The 22,841-nt window shown below is 41.5% G+C and overlaps 2 protein-coding genes across 3 annotated transcripts; one reads left to right on the top strand and one right to left on the bottom strand.

Moving 5' to 3' along the window:
* The first annotated feature begins 9,668 nt into the window (after positions 1–9,668).
* On the top strand, positions 9,669–14,197 carry LOC311006774 (angiopoietin-related protein 5-like). 2 transcript variants are annotated; one of them, XM_083999723.1, is made up of 7 exons: positions 9,669–9,875; positions 10,043–10,111; positions 10,284–10,317; positions 10,445–10,536; positions 11,315–11,432; positions 12,185–12,370; positions 12,999–14,197. In XM_083999723.1, exons 2-7 carry the CDS (start codon positions 10,049–10,051, stop codon positions 13,295–13,297), a joined length of 792 nt encoding a protein of 263 aa, XP_083855849.1. In that variant the 5' UTR covers positions 9,669–9,875; positions 10,043–10,048; the 3' UTR covers positions 13,298–14,197. The 2 variants fall into 2 exon arrangements, with proteins under 2 accessions (XP_083855849.1, XP_083855848.1); XM_083999722.1 differs by having other exon boundaries at positions 10,439–10,536.
* A 4,041-nt stretch (positions 14,198–18,238) lies between these two features.
* Positions 18,239–20,518, bottom strand: LOC311006587 (WD repeat-containing protein on Y chromosome-like; the record flags this gene model as incomplete). The annotated part of the gene is made up of 2 exons (XM_083999438.1): positions 18,239–18,583; positions 18,707–20,518. 2 exons carry the CDS (start codon positions 20,516–20,518, stop codon positions 18,239–18,241), a joined length of 2,157 nt encoding a protein of 718 aa, XP_083855564.1.
* Positions 20,519–22,841: the final 2,323 nt, after the last annotated feature.

Genomic DNA, 22,841 nt, shown 5'->3' with positions numbered 1-22,841 from the left:
TAAAACATTGTGAACCATCAGTTTGAGAGTCCGACCATCATTTAGCTGGGGATGCTACAGGTTAAATTCTGATATGTATTTGTTAAACATCTACTGTGATTCTAAGATTTGTTTCACAAAGACCATCTGTGTTTTAGCCAACTCCCTTGTTGGGTCTTGAACCCACATCCTCCAACACTAAGAACCAGCTCCTAACTCAGTGAGCTAATTGTCTGGAATTGAGACCTGCTGTGTGTCTTCTCAAATAGACTCAGGGAGTCACAAGCCAGGCAGCAGCTGTTGTCAAGGCAGATTTCAAAATTGGTCAAATTGTCACAAATTCTAATATCTAAACAAAAATCTGATAAAACATAAATTGCATCTTGACAACATGGAAATGTTGTCGATTTGTTTTTAATGATAAGTGTTATGCTTCTCAAGAGAAAATGTGATGTTTAAAAATGCCACTCTTACATTGACTCCAGTTGTTCCCAATTCAGTTTTTTTTTAAAGTGTATATATATTTTTTTGGCGTTTTTGCCTTTATTTGATAGCACAAAGTGAGATAGACAGGTAAAGGGGAGGTAGAGAGAGGGGGAATGACATGCAGGAAAGGTCTGCCCGACACGGGATTCGAACCGGGGACGCCTGCGTTGAGGACTGTAGCCTCTACATGGGACGGCTGCCTTAGAGCAGAAGTAAGCGGAATATTTGCGTTAAAGGACAATTCCAGGCGAATTCAACTCGGGGGTGTATTTTCCTATCATTTTAGGTCTAAAAGAAGGAATCTGAAGATTTTCAGTTTAATCACTCCTGTTTTGCGGTAGTTGCGTCTGTCTCCGCATCGCCACGGCAGCAATGAATGGGAGTGGATGTAAGTTCCGCTGTTTAGGCTGTTTACAGCCCTCAAAGCCGCAATTTCTTTCCACAGACAGCGTCAGATGGCGACTCAAACATGCACCGAGAAGTTTATTTACTTCAAGCAAGCCGACATGTTTGTAAAACTAGATCCAATTCAAAGTCTCCCAGAGTCTCGCGCGAGACCCAGTTGCCGTGCTCGGTGTGTTCAGGTGCAGTGGGAAAAGCTACCGTTTGTGTCATAAACACAGGAATATCAACTCTTTACTTGCAGCACCCCCATCGGTGGACCAGAAACAACTCCCGGTGTGGTAGGCCCCCAGGAGGAAACACTGGAAAATCGAGGGGCTAAACAGTAAAATAAGATAAAAGGTATAGAAGCTCAAACTGAAGGAATAAAACAATAGAATGTATAAAATAGACCATAAATAATGACTAAAATATTGAAATAAAACAATAAAATAATAAAACAGGATAATCTAAACTAAAAATTAATATAGAATAGAATAGTAATAAAAAATGTAAGTACAGGGGTGAGCTTAAAAATTATAAAGAGTTAAACAAGTCAGTTAAAAGCCTGATTAAAAAGATGGGTCTTGAGCCTCTTTTTAAAAACATCAACATTCTCTGCGGCCCTGAGGTTCTCCGGGAGGCTGTTCCACAGTCGAGGGCCATAATAACTGGATGCCGCCTCCCCGTGTGTTCTAGTTCTAACTTGTGGTATTGTTAAAAGGCCAGCGCCGGAGGACCTCAGGGTCCGCGAGGGTTGATAGGGTAAAAGTAATGCAGATAAATAAGAAGGCCCAAGACCATTAAGACACTTAGAAACTAGTAAAAGAACCTTAAAATCAATCCTGAAACGCACGGGGAGCCAATGCAGTGATTTTAAAACAGGTGTAATATGCTCCCGCCCTCTGGTCCTCGTCAGCACGCGTGCGGCTGAGTTCTGTAATAACTGTAAATTGTACATGCTCTTCTTAGGAAGACCAGAGAGCAGGGCATTACAATAACCTAAACGACAAGAGATAAAAGCATGCATCAGCACCTCCGTGCTGGCCTGAGAGAGAAACGGGCGGACTCTGGCTATATTCTTAAGATGGTAAAAACCTATCTTTGTTATGTTTTTGATGTGTGACAAGAATGACCAGATCGCTTACTTCTGCTTTAACCACTGCACGCACCGCCCCAAGGGAGATAAGCAGGAAGTTGTTTTCAAGAGATACAGGAAATGCCAAACTGTGGTGCCTACGTCAGTGGAGCTCTGCCTCTGTTCAAAGGCCGCGGTGTAGGCAGAGCCTATGTGTATGGTTTCAGAACAGAAACTGAACTGTTCATTTGAGCCTGGCTTCAGACAAAGGATGAACACACGATTACAGGAGAGGAGATAATGGCGCGTGCCCCGCTGCTGCTCCTGGAAACCTTAGAGGAACTGAGTGCGGGACAACTGAGGACCTTCCAGTTCTTTCTCTACAGCGATGTTCTCGAAGGTTTCCAACATATTCCAAGGTCTCGTGTTGACGGTGTGGACATACCCGGCACTGTGTCTGCTTTAGTGCAGACATATGGCTACGATGATGCTGTGACTGTCACAGTGGATATACTGGGGAAAATGAAACTAAAACTGCACGCTGAGGGATTGAAGAAGAAGTATAAGAAAGGTAAAATGTAATTGAAAAGTAAAATTTGACTGTTAGATTTGTTGGGACTCTGAGAAAATGGAAAATGGAAGACAAATCCACATGGCTTCTTTTGTCTCCCAGACAAAGGGAAACCATTGAACTCAGTCTCCCAGCATCCTTCACCTTTTCACACCTGGGTGTGAAATCTTCACTCCTGACCCCCATTGGTCAGGTATGGCGAAGAGGCTGCTGACTGTTATCACTTCCTCCACAAGAGCCCTGTGAGTTTCTCCACATGACATGTTCCTCTTGTGTCTTGGTTAGTTGCTCTCTAAGCTGCGAACAAAAGTGATTTCCTCTCTTTACCGCAGCTTGTTTTGGACTTTCATTATCACTTAATCAATCTATCTTATGTTGTTTTTCAAGTCTAAATCACTGCAACCTCACTGAGAACTGCTGCAGGCTTTTGGCCTCTGCACTGAGTTCGACCTCTTCCCACCTGACACACCTGGACCTGAGTGACAACAGACTGAGGGATTCAGGGCTGAAGCTGCTTTCTGTTGGATTAGGAAGTCCGAACTGCAAACTGAAGAACCTAAGGTCTGTAACGCTCAAACGCTGCACCATAAACCTCATGCAAACAGAGGTAAATGCTTCTTCTGGTTGACCTGGGTTGGGTTTAATGTTGTTGAGTACAATTCTGGAGGCCAGAATAAGAAATAAGCATCATTTTGTTTTTAGATTACACAAGTGTGAACTTGAAGGAGACTGCTGTGAAGCGCTGGCTCTTGCCTTCAGCACAGAAACAACCCGTCTTACAGAGCTGGACCTCAGCGCTAATGACTTCCAGCAGACAGGAGTGAAGGCGCTGTATGTGGGACTGTGCAGCCGTCACTGCAAACTGCAAACACTCAAGTGAGACTTTTTGTTCCGACTCTATAATCTTTTTAAAGAAAATAAGATTGCATTTAATCTGGAGGACTATTCTCTGCAGGTTGAATCAGTGCAGACTGGGAGACAGTTGCTGTGAAGACCTGGCTTCAGCTTTAAGCTCAGAGTCATGTCACCTGACAAATCTTGACCTGAGTAACAACAGCCTGAAGGATTCTGGTGTGTCTCTGCTTTCTGCTGGACTGAAGAGTCCACACTGCACACTGGAGACACTCAGGTCAGTGCTTGTTTTAGCTACACTGTTACAGTTACAGTGTCTGTCACCACCGTGGTGTGTCTTTCCTTTCTATATCAAGTCAAAGTGAAAAGTACTTTATTTTTCCGTTATGAACTTTGTTGCAGAAGAACATCATTAGTGCAGGAGCAGACATACCCAACACAATGATACCACACATCCCCACATACCACACATAAGTACTCACAACAATGGTTAAAAGGACACATACAAAGATAAAATTAGTTAAAAGCAGGTTAATTGAAAATGTTATGATAGGAGATGGAGTTAGCTGTTGAGAAGTCAAATTGAGGTGGGGATGAAACTGGATTTTTCTCTGTCCGGAGTGGGAGTGATCTGTATGCAAATGTGACATTTTTTCCACATATTAAATACATAAAATTAAACTCCTTCACCTACCAGGCTCAGCTGGTGTGGCCTTTCACAGAAATGCTGTGACCACATTGGCTCAGCTCTCAGTATGATAAACTGAGGAAGCAAGGTTAAAATAGTCGCACTGCAGATTTCACATGTGTAACATCTATTTAAAAGATGTAAAGCTGTACTGTTAATAATTATATTATTATATCCGTTTGTCAACAGCGTGGAGCACAACGCAGAGTGCTACCTGACATCAACACTGAAAAACTGTAAGTGATATAGTTATAATATTATTCTTATTTAACTTTTTTTTTTTTTTACTAAAGACTAAAGTGAAGAATCTTTACTGTGGGCTAATCAGCATGAAACCTTCTTGTAATCCAAGAGAATAAGAGAGTAACTTTTGAATAGAAATCACTTTGTAAGAGATGAATGCATTTGGATTGTGTTTTGATATTGAATCAGATCCCTGTATTTAAATATTATCTGTGGCCTGAGTTCAGTTTTAGTTTAGTTCAGATTATGTGCAATTATACAACAGTTAGTTCCGACCGGTCCCAACCGAGCAATTTGATTGGACAACGAGACATTCCATAGTGCTGATATACAGTATAACAGCACTGGGACTTTTCACAGACATAATCACTCCGCTGTTCAGCTGGACAGGAGCTAAGCATGGATGTATTATGAGCTAAGTCAGAGCCACGAGCTGCCCCATCTCTCTGCTGCTGCTGCTGTTGCTGCTGCTGCTGCTGCTGCTGCTACAGTTATAAACGGACCTGAACATTAAAACCTGGACCTGACCTGGTCCGTCTAATTGGCGATAAATCTCTACTAAACCCGGCTGGGAAAAAAATCGCCGCGGGGGCAACTACGTTTTGACGGTGATGTGTTTTGATATTAGCGTCAGCTGTTGTTAGCCACGTAGCTCAGCTACTAGCTTCAGCTGTGTTTATATTGATTACATAGATGATGAACAAAATTCGGTATCGATAACGTCTCTGTATGTCTTCATGCTGGTCCTGTTGCTGCGGTGCTAATCAGACACGGGCTCAGAACCAGAACCAGCACTGGAAGCAGCTCGGTGGAGAAGCTTGTAGCTAGTAGCAAGCTAGTATGAAATGTTTATGTGTTGCCTGGCAACAGCCTTGTCTCCCTTCCAGTTGCAGAACTATTTCTGTTGGCGGAGCCAAATAAATGATTAAATAAACAAACAAATCATAATCTCTTGTAGTTTATTACTGTTCTAAAAATGCGCTCGTAGCACTGTTGTATAAAAGCAATATCACACTCGAGGTCGTGCTGTTGTACTGTATATCAGCACGGTGTGATTATCTGCGGCACTCGGCCTGCGGCCTCGTGCCTACGACCGAATCACAGCCGTGCTGATATACAGTACAACAGCACTCCCTCTCGTGTGATATTGCTTAAATATAAACCTGGCAAATGAATGCTCCTCCAGCCTGATTGCTTGTTTTTGGTTGGACTTGTAATAATCTCATTTATCCAGCAGAAGGCAGGATAGACAAGCTCTTGTCCTGTCATGGTACTTAAAGGGATAGTTTAGCTTTTTTGAAGTGGGGTTCTATGAGCTACAAATGCCTATTAAGTAGCCTACACTATCTGCAGTAGAAAGGTCTCTGCTCTCCCCGCAGATAGTGTAGGTACTTAAAGGGATAGTTCAACATTTTGGAAAATTGGCCCATTGCCATAATCCCTATAGCTGTAAGAGTACGTTCATTACCTTTAATTGTCGGATTTCATGGTTTCCCTCATCAAATACACAATTCAACAACTCCAAAATGTTCTCTTGGACAAGTTGTGTATACTGTTCTCATCATGCGGGACATGATTCAACAGCAAGCCAAACTCTAGTAAGTGCCGGAGTCAGGAGTCATCTTCGTAATACTCTTTAATAAGATGCCTTAGCTGCACTCACACAGAGTGAAACTGTAGAAAAACACCAAAATAAAGTACATCAACAACTTAAATTTACAGAGCTGTTCAACCACCAGTGTAGCTAACTGCTAGCTAACTGCTATGCTACAAATGCTAAATTATGATTTTTAAATACTTTGTGTTACATGAATTTCTGAGGTAAACATATTAAATTATAACAATGTACTTGCACTTTATATATACAACAATAATCAACTTACAGACGATGCGTTCACAAGCGCAAAGAAGAAGATGGCAGCAGATGAAGCGCGCCTGATCCTTAGCTTGCAAGAGAAACAAAATGGCTGCTCATCATAAGTCACATGACATAAATTAAAGGGACAGACTATTTCCTGCTTAGAACGAAACCCACTGCTAGGGGGCGCCAAACACTACAAGAAATCAAACTTAGAGCCTGAGGCAGGACATTGTGACTTGCACATTCACCCGGTAATAACGTTATGAGACGGAGTTGTTTAAAACTGCCCCCGACAGGAACACACATCAGCAGTTTTGCATGAATTTACCTCGAAAACAACTCTGTCTCATAACGTTTCATAGCGTGGTGAATGTACAGATCACAACTTGTCCACCAGAGCGTTTTGGAGTTGTTGGATTGTGTATTTGATGAGTGAGACGGAAACCAAGAAATTCCATGAGCCTCCATAGCATAGCTCTGAGTAGCTCGCAGCTCTGCTCTGCCGTTCTAAAAACAACTTGCACCGACAGGTAACGAATCTACTCCTAAAACTATTGGATTTATGGCAATGAGCCAATTTGCCAAAATGTTGAACTATCCCTTTAATGGGCATTTGTAGCTCATACAACCCTACTTCAAAAAATCTCTTATCCCTTTAACTACCCTGTAAATCCACTACCCACACAGTGCTGACAGATTTGCAAGGTCCTTCAGTTTATGTTTGACCTAAGGCTCACTACATTAACATGGGTCTGGACCGTATTATTACTTAAAACAGTGATTAAAAAGTAGCACTGAAAAGCCATGTGTGTGTGTTTATCGTAGATGCGTGTTCACTGACGTTCAACACAAACACAGCCGCCAAGTCTCTCTTCCTGTACGATGGGGGAAACCAGGTGACGTGGGTCAGGGAGAGGCAGCGCTACCCGGATCACCCTGAGAGGTTCGAGAGTGTCTCGCAGGTGCTGTGTGTCCAAGACCTCAGCCAGCGCCACTACTGGGAGGTGGAGTGGCGAGGACGCTGGGTGGATGTCGCCGTGTGCACCAGGGGGATCCGTCGCAGGGCTGGCTCTCACCTCTGTGGGTTTGGCAGCACGGACCAGTCGTGGAGTCTGTACTGCTCTGAGGATCACTACACCGCTCAGCACGACCGCCAGTCAGTGAGGATACCGGCACCTCTGTCCCGCTCCCACAGGGTGGGAGTCTATCTGGACTGGCCTGGGGGCACCCTGTCATTCTACAGCGTCTCCTCGGGGAGACTCGGTCACCTCCACACGTTCTACAGCTCTTTCACAGAGCCCCTCTACGCTGGGTTTGGGATGGAGGAGGAGGACTGCTCCGTGATCATTTGCACAACTTTAGGCCATGCCGCAGCTCATCCCTCGCTCAACTAGTGCAGAAAGAGTGATTGGGTTTTAAGTGCAGGTAGTGAGAGAAACACACTTGAGAATGACATGAGGCATAGTTAAAGGGTAAAGATGAATTATGAATTCAGTCAGGCCACAACATTTTTTGGTTTCAAACATTTTTTTGTAAATGTCATATCAAATCTGGAAGGCAACACATATCCTAATTGTTCTAATCATGCTCTTGAATAGAAGTAAAACAAATCAAAGACAAAATACACTACTCAACATATTAGACTTTCGGGTGAAATTTATGGAACATTTAAAAAGTTTCTGCTACAGTGATATTATATGATAAAAGTAGGGTTTTTAAGTAGAAGTATGTAATTGTACTTTGTTAATCTCAAATAATGTATGGAAACAAAAGCTAACAGCAATGGTGGGTATGCCATAACAAAACATTTCAATGTGTCAATAAGTTGTCATGTGACCAAAGGACTTTGTCTTTTGGTGACTGTCCCAGTCTCTCTGTGTGTCTGTCCAACCTGCTGATGACACCCTGAGCTCAGTGGACACTTCCCTCTGACAACATCCCATCGTCTGAAGCCTCCACATCCCTGTGCTGTTATACAGAACAGCAGGATGAAGAGGACTGTTTCAATACAAACTGTCATTGAAGCAAAATCAGACAATTGTTGTGATTTTCATGTTAAGTTTTAAATACTGAAACAGCGTGTTCTCAGTCCACACAGCATCGGCCCTCAGTCCTGTAGGTGGAGTGTGTTTCTCTGCTCTATCACAACAAAGTCAAAAAAAGTGTTGGAGGAACAAAGACAAACAGACATTTGTTGAGTAAAGTTCAACAGAAGCTTCAACAGAGCAAAGAAGCAGCTGATGATCCAGTGAAGACTCTGATCAATATCATTTCATCAAGCACAGGTTTTATTCAACTTCATGTTCAATAACACAACAGAGTCAGTTCAATAATGATGATAATAATGATTTCAGAGAGAAAGATGCAGTATGTGCAGGGAGTGCACTAGCTTAGTTTTCGGGAATGCATTACTGCCAGTTGTCTGACTTTATTATTTGTTTTTGTAGCATTTAAGACTTCTGATTTGTGTAATTCTACAGTTTATGTGTCTTGGAACAAATTTGTAGGTTTTCTTGGAGTCATTTCAAATAATAAATCAGCAAGTCCATGTGCTGAGTCATAGGCCTATTGATGTTAACAAAGTGTTGGCTCTTCCTAGTGGCCACTACACAAACCAGCAGCTACAGACTTGAGAGTTGATGAAGCTCTGATGGTGGAGTTTGTTTCTTTGCTCAGTCACAATAAAGTCAGAGTGTTGGAGGAACAGAGACAAACAGTTGTCTGTTGAATAAAGCTCAGCAGATCACTGTTTCCCCCTGAGTCAATAAAGAGAATCTCCAGTTTCGAACAATTCATTCAAGACTCACAAATCACAAGTATGTTATACATCAATGATGTCTTCATGCTTTTGCATTGCATACTCATTTTGCATTTGACACAATCACACAGACAGTTAGTATGAAAATATGTGCATCACAATAAAACAATGCAAATGTGGCTATATCATTTTGGCTGGACTGCAACATGTGGCCAGTCTTATAACCAACTGACTGACTGGCTGATTGAGTGATCATGGTGATGCCATGTTTCCCCATTGCCTGTTGCTTTCAAATGATTTGATGTTACTGTAACAGTTTCTATTGGGATGGCAGGAGCCTGCAGTGTTGCCTCTGCTAACCACTAAGCTAAAGAGACTAGTGGATATGAATAGGATGCAAACAACAGAAACACCAGCAACAAGAAATCAGACAATACTCTTATCACAGTATATTTCTGAAAGCCCTGTGAAGAAATAAAGGGTGAGTTCCTGCCTGTATACGGCTTTTAATTTGAAAAACATCAGATGAGCTCATGAGGTCAAACAAATGCCAAACAGATAAGCTTAGTCTGAATTTCAGAGGAGAAAGCTGGTGTTCAAGTGAACAGAGAGTTCTGTTGTGACTGGCATGCAAAGACGGTGCTGAGCCCTGTGGTGTGTTTTCCACCAGAGGTCCAGCAGCCGGATTGGTGGAGCCAGTGAGGAATTTAGACAGCTTGGCTAAACATGGGAATAGTGACAGCGTGCTGCAGCTGTGAAAGTTATGTGACATAGGCTACTTGGACAAATCTTTTTAAAAAGGAGAAGTGACTCAGGGGGAAGAGTGGGAAGTTACTCAGACTTTTCTCCTGCTCCTCAAGACAGGAAATAACAACATTTATCATAAACATGGAGGTGTGGTGCCTCCGTCAGTGGATATAAAGGCTCTGCCTACGCTGCGGCATTTGAGCCGTGGTGCAAGGTCCAGCCAACACCTAGGTGAGTGTGTGGAGTGAGAGGTTCGGAACTGAAACTGTACTTTTCATTTGTCGTTTAAAGACATAACCTAATATGGGTGTGCATGTTTGTAAAATAGGTTGTTATTAAGATAATATCATGAAAGAGAGCAGACTGAAACTAAGATGTCACTTTGAAACACTGACCAGGTGAAAATGAAGAGACTGGTTGGATACTGGGGGCTCGTGTTGGTTTTGCTCTATGGAGGACAGACTGAGGTAAACAAAAACAAACAAACAAAAAATAGCCTAATAATAAAAACACACTCATTTCCTCTCTCTTGAATGTCTTTCAATTCAGTCAAAAAGTAGTCTCCTCAAGCTCTGATAATGTTGTGTATTTTATACTACATTAACCCTCACTTTAAAACTGTTTCTTTGCTAATGCCAGGGACAGAGAAAGCAGCCGGGGGCTTCACTTCAAGGTACAAAACATGTTATGATTCCCAACAGCATGCATCAGTGTGAGCTACCGTTTCTGGAAGGTATGAGGTGTATAATCATATAATGAGTGTTGCTCATCCTTCTCTATGTTTGTCATGTCAGTCTCAGGAACAGACTGCTCACAGATAAAGACTCGCTCACCTCAAGCGTCCAGTGGGGTTTATGTAATCCAGCCTCCCGGAGTCAAGAAGCCATTCAAGGTAGCAAACACAACATCTGGTGTACAGAGCAGTGTGTATGTTTTGCCACACCCTGCTTGCTGCTTGCTATGACTAAAGCTCTCTATTGTGTGTGCACAAGTTTACCGTGACAGCAGATTTCAGTAACCCTTTAATTTACAGGCCGTTAATTACGTGATAATGTCAAGAAATAACAATGAATTGTGTAGTAATGTCAAGAAATCGCCTGGAAATAACGAGCAATTTAATAGTAATCTCATGTTTTTCATAAAGGCAAAAGGTTACACGTGCTTTTCATGCTTTGAATTTTTTAGGATAGGTCAAATTTTTTCTCCACCAAGTCCTTGCAATTGACCGTTATTTCTGGGCTATTTCTACGCAACCAATTGATATTTCTTGGCTATATTTCTCGACATTATTATGAAATTGACCGTTATTTCTAGGCTATTTCCTGACATTATGACACAATTAATTGTTATTTCTTGACGATTTCTTGACATTATCATGTAAACAATGGCCTATTTCTCACTCAGAATTTTGAGAAATTGGCGCCTTGATGTCAGACAGTAAATAAAAGGCAAATAAAAGATTAAAAAAATTAATAAAAGAAAAGGTAAACACTATAGTAAATGTATGTTACCTGTGTAAGATGCATGACTAAAATTAGTTTTATGAGACCTTTCATTTCAATTAATCTTTGCTTAACCCGCTGGCCCGTCCAGGCCCAGCATTAAGTAGAAGCAACACAGGCCAGTGGATGTAAAAGGGTTCAACGTGTTTTCCTGCTCTACCTGCTCAGGTGTACTGTGAGATGCGAGCAGATGGAGGCTGGACGGTGTTTCAGAGTCGCAGTGGAGGAGCAGTTTCCTTCAACAAGAAGTGGGCAGCTTATAAGAATGGTTTTGGAAACCCAACAAGTGAGTGACATAAAACACTGTTGTGTGTCATTATTAGTTATTCTTAACCCTTGGCATTTTCATCTGTATTTCTCTCGCCCGGTCTCCTTGTGTGTTAATCCTTGTGAAACCTCAGCCCTGTGATGCACAATCAAGTAACTCACATCCTTTTTTTCAGGACAACCTTGGCTTTCAGAATATTCATTCTGTAGTGGTGTCATACAGTATGAATGTACAGTATAGGCTATATGATCAGAAAAAGAAAGGAAAATAAAAATGAAAAAATAAATTCCACATATTTGTTTGAAACACACAGATTAACAATTACATTGCTATCATTTGGCGATATGATGGCACCAACCTCAGGAGGGTTTTTTGTGTTTTTTTTATCAGGTGAAATTCATGTTGGCTGCAACGCATCTTACTAAACACACAGTGAATATAAATATCCTATTCATGTTAGTGAGTAGGCCTACTATAAAGTTAACACCTTGCAATCACAAAGACATTTTTTGACCCACTCATCCACCCTAACCTTGTACTATAATGGAGTGAACGGCACCTGGTAGAAAACAGCCTTGTCCTTGTACAAGCACAGACTGTAAGGTTAGGGTTAGAGTTAGGGCAACCATGAACGCGAATTCCTGTTTGATTCACCTCCAGACAACATAAGATCTACATTCTGCAGTAGTGAGGACTGTTTGTAAATTGGTGGAAAGATTAAGCATCAGGTAGACTTTAATCCTCTCTTTGTGCTCTGCTGATCCCTTCAGAGGACCACTGGCTCGGCCTGAAGAAGGTCTTCCTCATGACGAAGGGCAAGAACAAGAAGTGGACCCTCAGGGTGGACTTGTGGGACCATGAAGGTGGCACTGCTTTCGCTGAGTACCAGAACTTCAGACTGGGAAATGAGAAAACAGCTTTCAAACTGCATGTGGGGCAGTACAGTGGAGATGCAGGTACTGAAGCCTCTGACTGCTGCTCTTTAGCTTTTCATCTTTATCTTCTTAGATTTTACACCCTTATTATATTAATTGAGAATAACTGATATGATGAAAAGAATGATGGGAGGTACATTTTTTTAAATTTAAATCTTTGAAGATATTTCCAATAAAATCAGTTGCTTCTCTTTGAAGACCTCTTGTACGTTATAGGTGATTTTCTCTGTCAGCACAAACTCTTTAGCTCTGTTCACTGAAACAACAAGGCAATTCAAGTTCATTCGCAAAGTCAATCTTTTAGAAACAGTTTGCTCTGTGGTGTAAAAAAAGACCCAGCAGCTTCAAATCCAACACTGATTCTTACAGAGAGCAGCTACAGGCAGTTTGTAGTCAATCAAGACTAATGGTTGTGTTTATTGAGTCATGATTATATGCTACACACAGCAGCTTTAGAAAGATGTTGTAACTGCTTTGACCAGTAATTTGAAGTGACTAATGCTCTTGCAAATGGAATTCAAACCCAGTTTTACAGTTCTGATTAGGTAATCACTGTTACTCTCTTGCAATTTCAGAGCAGAACCCCCATTTAGAAAGAGCTGTCTGAATTTTATTTACCAGACTAAATGTGTCCAAACTGTGTTTAAAGGTGACGCCATCCGTGGGGCCTACGCAGGCATCGACCAGAACGGCTTCGGCTTCAGCACCGTCGATCGGGACAACGACGGCTGCTCCCCGTGCATCTTTGGTGACATTGCTGAAAACGACTGCGCCTCGTCAGAAGGTGGTGGGTGGTGGTACAGCCGCTGTGGTTCTGCCAGTCTCAACGGTGACTGGCATCCAGCTGGTGACCACATTGGTTGGGCATCAGGTGTTCACTGGCGCACCTGGAAACCTCCTGCACCGTACTCAGCCAAGGCCAGCAGAATGATGATCAAGTCTGTGTGAGAGGAGCATGGCTGCGTTTAAAGCAATACTGTGGAGTTTCTCAGCCTTAAACGCATTTAAGTGGTGGGAATACAGGATGAATCTTGCCTGCAGTCTGAGCAGGGTTTTTCTACCACTTCAACGAGTTTAGAAATTTTAAAGAGGAACTATGCAAGTCTGGTAAATTTTCCGCTGTTTTGCTAACCCTCCTCTGGGCCATGTGCATTTGTTTACAATGAAACGGCGAGAAATCAATCAATAGAGCGTAGATAACGTTATATATTATATACAATGTGACGATGTGGATATTTGTGTAGTTTAATCTGTCATAAACAAGAATTTAAAGGTTATGTTGCGTGTTTGTGTCACGGTGCCGCAGAGACAAGAGCTGGGACACCGAGGCGGTGGCCCCAAACTTGCATGGTTGGTTTTCAGCCAAGAGATGCAATATGTGACACACACATGGAAGGCAGAGAGCCTCCATTCTGCCTCGGAACAAGTTAAGCCATTTATCAAACCATCACAATTATTCCAAAGCTGTTTAATTAAGGTAAAGGGTAGCATAATTAAGCTACAAATCCTGCATAGTTCCTCTTTAAGGTCAAAAACCTACATAGTGTTGCTTTAATGTCATGTTGAAACACATCTGGTGGATTCCTTCTTGCATTAAAGCTGCTTTTTATTGTAGATGCTTCTGAGGCGTTTCTGCTTTTGGAGACAACAGTACATTGATGCTGGATGCAAACTGTTTGTAAAAACGGGCTATGCAAATAAAATTGCCTTGCCTAGTGTTTAGCCACAATTGTGATTTTACTGATTTTCAAGTCACTTTGCCGAGCATTTAGATGCAGCAGGTCCAGCAAAACCTTCATTCGGAGCTCCGCTTTTGCAATAGTAGTGAAAATAAATCTGCACAAATAAACTGCATTGTACCAGCAGAACCTGTTTGTCAAATGTTTTTGCTCCTGTAGCTCCACCTCAGCTTCCATTTGTGGGAGGATGAGTTTCTAGTCATATCCCTGGATTAGGAGTTTGGAAATTAGTTGTGTGCATGATGCAAAGGTCAGGATCCTCCCACACGCCTGGACAAGAATCCAGTTGTGGTGTCAGGGAGGATAACTTCCTGTCAGGTCTACAGGAAAGCTGTGGATGGGGAGAGGGTGGAGTGCCATCTAGTGGAGGTGAGAGCTGCAGATGAGGTGGCACCCGTCCCCCAAAACATCTATATCAGTTCAGTTCAGAAAACGTTATTATTATTAAAATAGACTCAATAAAACAAGAATAAAATATCTTCATAAAAGTGGTGTCTACATTAAAACTTCTCAGCTTTCGATAAAAATACATGCGTTGGTGGGCCTTTGTGCAAATGGCATCAGTGTTTGCCTCAAATGAGAGGTTGCTGTCGATGATAGTGCCCAGGTACTTGTACTGTTGAACAGTGTCAACTGCCTGACCATGAATAAAAACAGGGGGATATGGCGGAGGTTTTTTCCTAAAATCAACAATGAGTTCCTTAGTTTTCAGAACAATAATTTAAAAATGAGCTCTCACACCATTCGCTAAAATCATTAACCACTGGGCCGTGGGTACAATCTTGGTTATTTAAAAGAGACACAATCACAGAATCATCGGCAAATTTAAGAATGTGCCTATCAGGATGTTGACTACGACAGTCATTTGTGTATAAAATAAATAAAAGTGGTGAAAGGACACAGCCTTGAGGAAAGCCAGTGGAAGATAAAAGTACATCAGATAAAAAGCCATTTACTTTCACCCTCTGAGGTCTGTCGGTAGTTGAATAAAGGAAAAAAGCTACAACTTACTAATGTAGGATGAATTTTATTTTGTTATAAGGGACTATATTATGTTGTGAGTGTAAGGCTGTGTTGTTAGATCCGTGGGTCGTAGATGAGGAACAGCACGGGAGCTCCGGATTAGTTAAAGGACGATGGTTTATTTGCACACAACAAGACCAAAACGACAACTGCCAGTCACTCGTCTCCTCTACTCCTCAACTGACATAACACCCCCAACATTCGACCTTAGGCCAACCAGATCATTCTGCCCTATAACGTTCTAACATAACAGTTACACAATTACACAACATAGAATAGTCCCTTATAACAAAATAAAATTAATCTTACATTCTTCCCCCTCTTCAAATGAAATGTCATCATTTCAAAAATAAAATTCATCTTACACTAACAAACTAAAAGGAAACAAAGAAGGAAATGAAACAATCATCTACTAACTAGTGCGTGTGTGTGTGTGTGTGTGTGTGTGTGTGTGTGTCCTCCTTCCAGGCTGGTGAGGTCAGATGTTGCTATAGCCAGAGAGGCAGAAGGAAAGGAGCTGAATCTAATATAACCAGCAGCTATCAGAGTCAGTTACACAGTTTAAATTCAGTTTATAATTTCGACTCTCAAAAACAAAAAACAACAAAAAAAATAAATTTTAATAAAATAATATTTAGCAGCTCACATTGAATATTACAGCAACATTTTGTCACATTCAGCTTCAAATAACATTTAAAAAAGTGATGTGAATTTTTGAAAGTAACCTTTAAGCACATTTCAACAATATTTGTTAACTTAGAAATAGTTACATCAAAATATTAAATATAACACCTGAATGCTTGTTAAACATTTACATTTAGATTTAGCATTGAACGTTTAGGTGTAAATTTTAATATTTCGATTTAACTATTACAGTACATATATTAAGAAATAAAAGTGTACAAATATATTTGTAAGTGTGCTAAAATGTGCACCATTTTTAAAATGTTGTCTGAAGCTAAATGTGACAAAATGTTGCTGCTTCAGTGGGAGCTGCTTTACAAACATACAGATTGTTGATGATATTTACAGTTATGCTTATTGTTGTATTGTATGATTATGATTTAAAGTTGATTACTGCTGTCTCTCATATTGCTTAAGGTACTGATACATATGAAGTTAGGAAGTGCCTCTGACACTCACCCAGCTGCACTCAAGATAGACTATTATGTATTTGAGGATGTGGAACAGATGCTCAGGGGTGATGGAAAGGTTACAAACTTTAATTCTGAATAGGCAGGTCAATTTATTGCAACATCTGAAAAAACAAGTCAATTTATTGCAACATCTGAATGAACACGTCAATTTATTGCAACATCTGAAAAAACAAGTCAATTTATTGCAACATCTGAAAAAACAAGTCAATTTATTGCAACATCTGAATAAACACGTCAATTTATTGCAACATGACACTTAAAGCAGAAGTAAGCGATCCGGTCGTTTTGGCTAACTTCTTCGTCAGCAGATGGAGTTAGCAGTCCCCGCCCTCGTCCCTACGTCACCACATGCACGCGCATCCCTTGGCTGCACACACAGAGAGGACCGCCCCTTTATGCCGTTCTCTCTCCTCATTGGATAAAGGTTGTAGGATACAAGGAAAGTTTTCTCCTCGGCTTACAGCAGAGCAGAGTGACTGACAGGACCCGTGTTTCAGACCAAACACTCTATGTAAGTGATTGCTGTCGGAAGATAGAACTATTTAAGACTTATATTAACACACATATTCCACTCACTTCTGCTTTAACCGTTTTAGACTGTTGGGGTGCAGTGTCAGAAGAAAGCGAGAAGTATCAGCTTATCTTGCAGGATGTGCTGTCTCTCTGTTGTTTTATCTCGCTACGTAGCTGTTCTGCTTATATCGCTACACAGCTGTTGTGCTATATTGCTACACAACTGTTCTGCTTCTCTTGCTAAAGAACAGAAAGTTCGGGGGGTGCATCGCGAGGGCACACGTATGGAGTCAGAAGGTCAAGAAGAGGAGCACTATCAACAGGAAACAAGCGCAGAGCCATCCAATCAATGTCAAGATGACATTATCACTTTTGTTTCCAATACAGTAGTAATAAGTAGTTCCCTGGACCAGGGAAAGACAGTTCGTCAGACTTCGTGAACTGACGCTGGGAGTGTTGTTGGTCAGGGAAGCGTAGTCTTGTCCAGAGCTCTGTAAACGATCTCTTTCTCTTAGTATTACTTTGTATTAGCTTGGCTGAGAACTTAGAATAAAACTTGTTAAAGACACAAGATTGTCTCTTGCGTAGCTACTTCATCAAACGAACACAAGAGTTTTAAGGTATACAACTCTACATTGTATGTTGGAGCCCTTCAGTGCTTTTGCTAAGAGCTTTAAATCATTTGACTGTGTAATGAGACTTGATGACATCTTAATGAAAAGTTCAAATTGTTCCACTTCAATTCAAGGAAAACAGTCATGGCACTGTTATAAACTGATTTGACATGTAATTAGACTTCTTCCACTTAATTTGAGTTAACAGAAAACAGTCATGTTGATGTTGTATAATATATCTTATGCTTATGGTATGGTATAGCTGGAGTGTTCAAAAACTAGAAATGTAAAAGATGTTTATTCAACTGAACCAAAAACCATCATATGAACTGAACTGTATATTTGTACAAAAACTGTTCTATTTGTGATACAAAAGAACACTTGTGTAGTACATAAATAGTATATAAAAAATGCTATACTATTTATGCTCTAAAAAAATAATTTAATGTAGAATATTTCTTAAATATTCTAACACCAAACACTGCTTAGTGAATGTGAAAGCAAACTCATGTATCCTCCAAAACTGAGGATATTCTCTTGTTCAGACATGCAATTATTTCGCATGTTGATTGATATTAATATCTATATTGATATCAGTCAACACGTAAAAATATCATGATCGCATTTTGGTTGTAGAGTGAATTGCTAAAAAAAACAAAAACAAGTTACATTAAATGAAATATCATAAGTTAATAGCTAGTTCAATCATTTTTGTTGAATTAATGAATACTCACTCACAATATAAGTTTATTTTTTTTATTTTTTAATATTATTTTGTGGGAGAAGCAAAGCACACAGAGGTAACTGGAGAAAACCCAATTACAAGGGAGGAATAATGGTGTATTAATCTCCTCCCTTGCTAAATCCTACTTGCTTCTTACTTGTGCTGTTAGTTCGGCTTGTGATGAGCGGGGTCTTGGTGGGCTGAACCTTTGTACCAGCCGATTCCTGCATGTGCGGTGAGTTCTTTGTTTCCTCATAGGCTGCTGTGTGTCGGGGCTGAGGTGGCTGTGGCTGGAGGGGCTTGTGCGGACCAGTATGAGGGAATTGTGTTGTTCTTGGACGAGGTGGAAAAGTGCGTTTGAGCACAGGCAGGCCATGTTTGTCTTTATGCCAGGTCATTTCTGGGAAAATGGAGCGCTCTTTTGGGGGACCTTTGATCGAGGGCAGTTTTGGCTTCTTGTTAGCCTGGTGATGTGAAAGAGGACTTTTTTGAGAGCTTGGTGGTAAATGTTGTTTCTCAGGTTTTTGCTTGTCCCTGCTGATAAAGCTTTTGGAATAATTGTCCAAATTAATCAGACAATCATTTACCTTCCTCTCTAAGGCACGGATGTCGCGCATTGTTATTGGTTTATCATCATCATCGTCGGTTTCCCCTTCAAATCTCTCTATTGAGAAAAATACTGTTGGGGTGGGCGGTGATTCTGGTCGATCGGCAGAGGTCAGTAAATCAAGCATTGATTCATGTTCTTCGGGTTTGCCTGATTTCTCTTGAAGGTTCTCGTAATCTTCCTCCTCTTCCTCTTGGGATATTGCTTCAGTACCCCAAAGGTCTCTCCCAAAGAGGCCTTTGTTGCAGCCTGTGTTTGTCCATAGCCGGACATTGTTGTCCAAACCTGCAGTTATGATGTTATTACAAACGGGGTCACAAGCAATACTCACCACCTCTGTGGGAGTCGCTTTCCAAGAGCCCAACAGTGGAGGTTGACACATAGACACTTGCCAACCATTTATATTCTCAAATGGCCCTTTGTCTTCCTTCTTTTTAAATCCAAATGCTTGAATGTCCCACAGATAAACCATTCCGGTACTGTCCCCCACCACTAGTATCTTCTCACTGGCATCGGTTGTCATGGTGGTAATGACTGCATCTTCATCCTGAACTGCCCTGAACTTTGCTAGCAAACCTCCCTTCACCTTAGCAGACCAGGCACAGACGTAGTCCTCTGCAAAGGTCAGTATGGTGGCTGTGTCGAAGGTGACCTCCCTGGTCCTCAGGCATTTCACAAGAAGGCCGGTTCTTGTACCAGATTTTTTCTGGTTTTTGGCTTTGAAACTTTTTTGATTGTTCGCATCAGGCAAAATCCCAACCTTAGCATGGCCATGTTTATGTGCCATCATTGTTTGAGGGTTCTCTTTTGTCTTCATGAAGTATATAGCCTCTTCAGTCTCAGTAGTCCAGATAATGACATTTCCATTGCTGGACGCAGTAATCAATGCATCTTCATGTACATCCATGGAGGAAATGTCATCTAAATAGTCGTGCTGTAAGAATCTGTGATCATCTCCCTCAATGTCGAGATTGAAAATCAACTTTGACGTCTTTGCTGACACGAACATCCTATCGTTTACGCAGATGATGCCTGTCACCCGCTTTGCCACAGTCGCCGAAACCACAGCAAGCTCGTTTCCACTGTTAAAGTTCCATAATCTCACTTTCCCATCTTGGGAAATTGTGATTAGTCTGCGCCGTGCTTCATCAAATGCTATGGCTGTGTGTCCCACTTGCTGATCCACAGTGATCTTAAAGTGTGAGATGGCTTTTCCTGTTAAGACATCCCACACTGTCACCTCACCATTCTGGCAGACAGAGATAACCTGTTTGAAAACGATGTGATAGAGTACACCGCACAGGGGCTTGTCATGGGAGGTCAGCATTCTTTCAAAAACATTGGTTCCTCTACCAAGAGTTTTTCCGATGTTTGAATTAGCCAAGACTAACTCATTGTTGTATATGTTATAATACACACTGGTGATACGACCATGCCCCATACCGTGAATCTGGAAACTTTGCCTACATTGCCAAGAACCTTCAGACCACACACAGACATTCATGTCATCAGATATACTGATAAGTACCTTGTCAATCTGATTGAACCTCATGTGGGTGATGGGTTTGACATGCTTTTTCACTGCATGTTCACAGTATGTGCTATTGTGCCTAAACCACACCCGCAGGAAGCCATCTGTACCACCAGTGAGGAGACGGTCAGCCGAAGGGGAGTAGGAAACACATGTGAAAAAGTCTTGATCTCCTTTGCTATGAAAAGATTTCAGGGCTTTGAGAATTCCTTTCGTTTTGTGGAGCTCACTTGGTAACTTAGGGAGCGGGACCACCGCCATAGTCCGGCTTGTACAGCCACAGATAGCATATGAGTCAAGGGATGGAATGTATTGGATCTGACTACATACATCTGTAAAGACTGGGAGTTTGACACATATATTGCTTTCTGTGTGGGTCCTCAACAAAGTAGAAATATTAACAGTTGGATAACTGTACATGGATAATTCCTCAAATGCCGTTGAGCAAAAGATCCTGTTTTTAGAAACATTCTGGGAATAAAACACAAAAAAATTTCCTCTCGTATCACCAAAGGAAAACAATGCTTTTGTGCCATTGGACCAGTAGTTCATTACATTTATGATGACGCTGTCCAAGATTAAGGAGTGAGAGATGCCCATTTCTTTAGGGATGTCCTTGAAATGGTAGAATATCAGTTCCCTGTCAGAAGTGGAGACAGCCACCTCATTGAGCTCATATATGTACACCATGTCAGTAACATGGATTGACTTCTTGTGTCCATAAGGAAGAGTGCTTGGTTTTGAATACAATGGAATTGCATATGACTTCTCAAAGCTGTCATCCCAGATGTTGAAGACGCCGTCTGAGCTAATAGTGAAGTAGTGACCTTTCGTGTACGTCCTTATTTTCTTCTGTTTCGGGACCCTGACTTTCTCTTCGGGGTGGAATACCAGAGCAACAATTGTTTTATAGTGACCCACAGGTATCACATTGAAAGCTAAAGGGAAGGGTTCATTTCTACAATGTTCTGATGCTGTGTGTTTGTCGATCAGGAAACCCAGCAGCTCACCAATGTCCACGTTCAGGTCACAGTTTGCGTCAATCTGCATGTGGAGGACTTCAAGATCTTCGGTATTCATTGGACCGTAAATTTCTTCCATTGCTCCAGCAAATTCCTCCACATCCAGCCCTCCAGAGCCGTCCGTATCATACTTTTTAAATACCCGCACAATCTCTTGGATATCTTCAGCAGAAAACATTTTATCTTGTCTTTTACTCTCAGTTCTTTTCTCCACGGGAACCTCCTCAGTGAGGTTTTCCATGTTTGTGTTTTCCTCCATTATGCGTTGTCAAAATGCTGTCAACACGTGGTCAAACTCTGGCAGAATGTCTTGACTACTACGATAGAATGGTATATACCTAGTGTGTGACATCATTCCCTTTCACACATCAAAGCCATAAATGATGAGGTCACAACTATCAAAGGAAATTATGTCACATCACAAAAAATAATGATGATGTCACACATCCGGAACCACACTAAATGATGATGTCACACATCCCCATCAAACCAAATGATGATGTCACACAACAGTAGGGCGTCTCCATTCCAAATGATCTGGCTGTTCTGTCATTAGCTTGGACATCCCGCCAGGTTCGGAGGAGCCGAACGGCACCGGAAAGACCCCAGGGGCCCCAAGGGATTCCGAGGACGTACCGAAAGTCTCAGAAGGACTGCTGATCGAATAGCGCTCTTAGTAGGTACTAGCTGTGCATGCATGTGAAGTAGTTTTACGTTATCTGTTTGTTGTTTACAATATGATGTTTATGAAAAATATTCTAGCACACAGAGTTTGTTCTATTAGGCTATTTATAAATTATTTATTAGTTTGTTCTATTATTCTAGCACACAGAGTTTGCTTAATATATTTCAACATACGGATTAAATATGCTCACCTGTTGCCATATGGGTGTAGGTATGTATGTTCTCAACAAATAATACGGTTGTGAATAGATTGTGTGCTGGATGGGTTTGATATCATTGTAATTATGTGGTGTGGGGCGCCCCCGTGTGACCATTCCAGGTCATTATTTTGACCTCTTATGTTAATCTCTGTATCCCTCTGTCTTGTATCATATATTTGTTTCATTTACCAGTCCACATAACTTTATGTATGTAAAATACTAATATATTGTTTGTTTATTGTATTTGCATACTCGAGCAAAACCACAACCCAACACAATATCACACACTGACTCACTGACAGATGTGACAGCCTCCAAACGTTGAGCTGCTACAGCTCAGCCTACAGAGCCCACTGACAGCAGACGATCAGACATGTGACACTGCAACACACACTTCTATCTACAACTGTTATCACACGACAACACACACCAACCTCTGGACCAGGACTGATCGCATGGAACTGATCGCACAGACAGAGGTGGAACTGAACGCACTTCTTCTAATGTATACACCGTCACCTGCATGGGCAACCACCATGACCTGAATGGAGACACAGTCAGTGGGTCAGATGCAACCAGAAAGGCCTAAGACAGATGTTACAGCTGCTCCCAGGAGGACCAACAGGAGGTGAGGGGAAGCAGCTGAGCCTCCTGTGGTCAGATGATGTCTGCTCCTGC

The sequence above is a fragment of the Trachurus trachurus genome (assembly GCF_905171665.1).
Source record: "Trachurus trachurus genome assembly, chromosome: 23".
Lineage (NCBI taxonomy): Eukaryota > Metazoa > Chordata > Actinopteri > Carangiformes > Carangidae > Trachurus > Trachurus trachurus.
The sequence above is the reverse complement of the archived record's forward strand: the minus strand, read 5'-3'. Positions and strand labels throughout refer to the sequence as shown.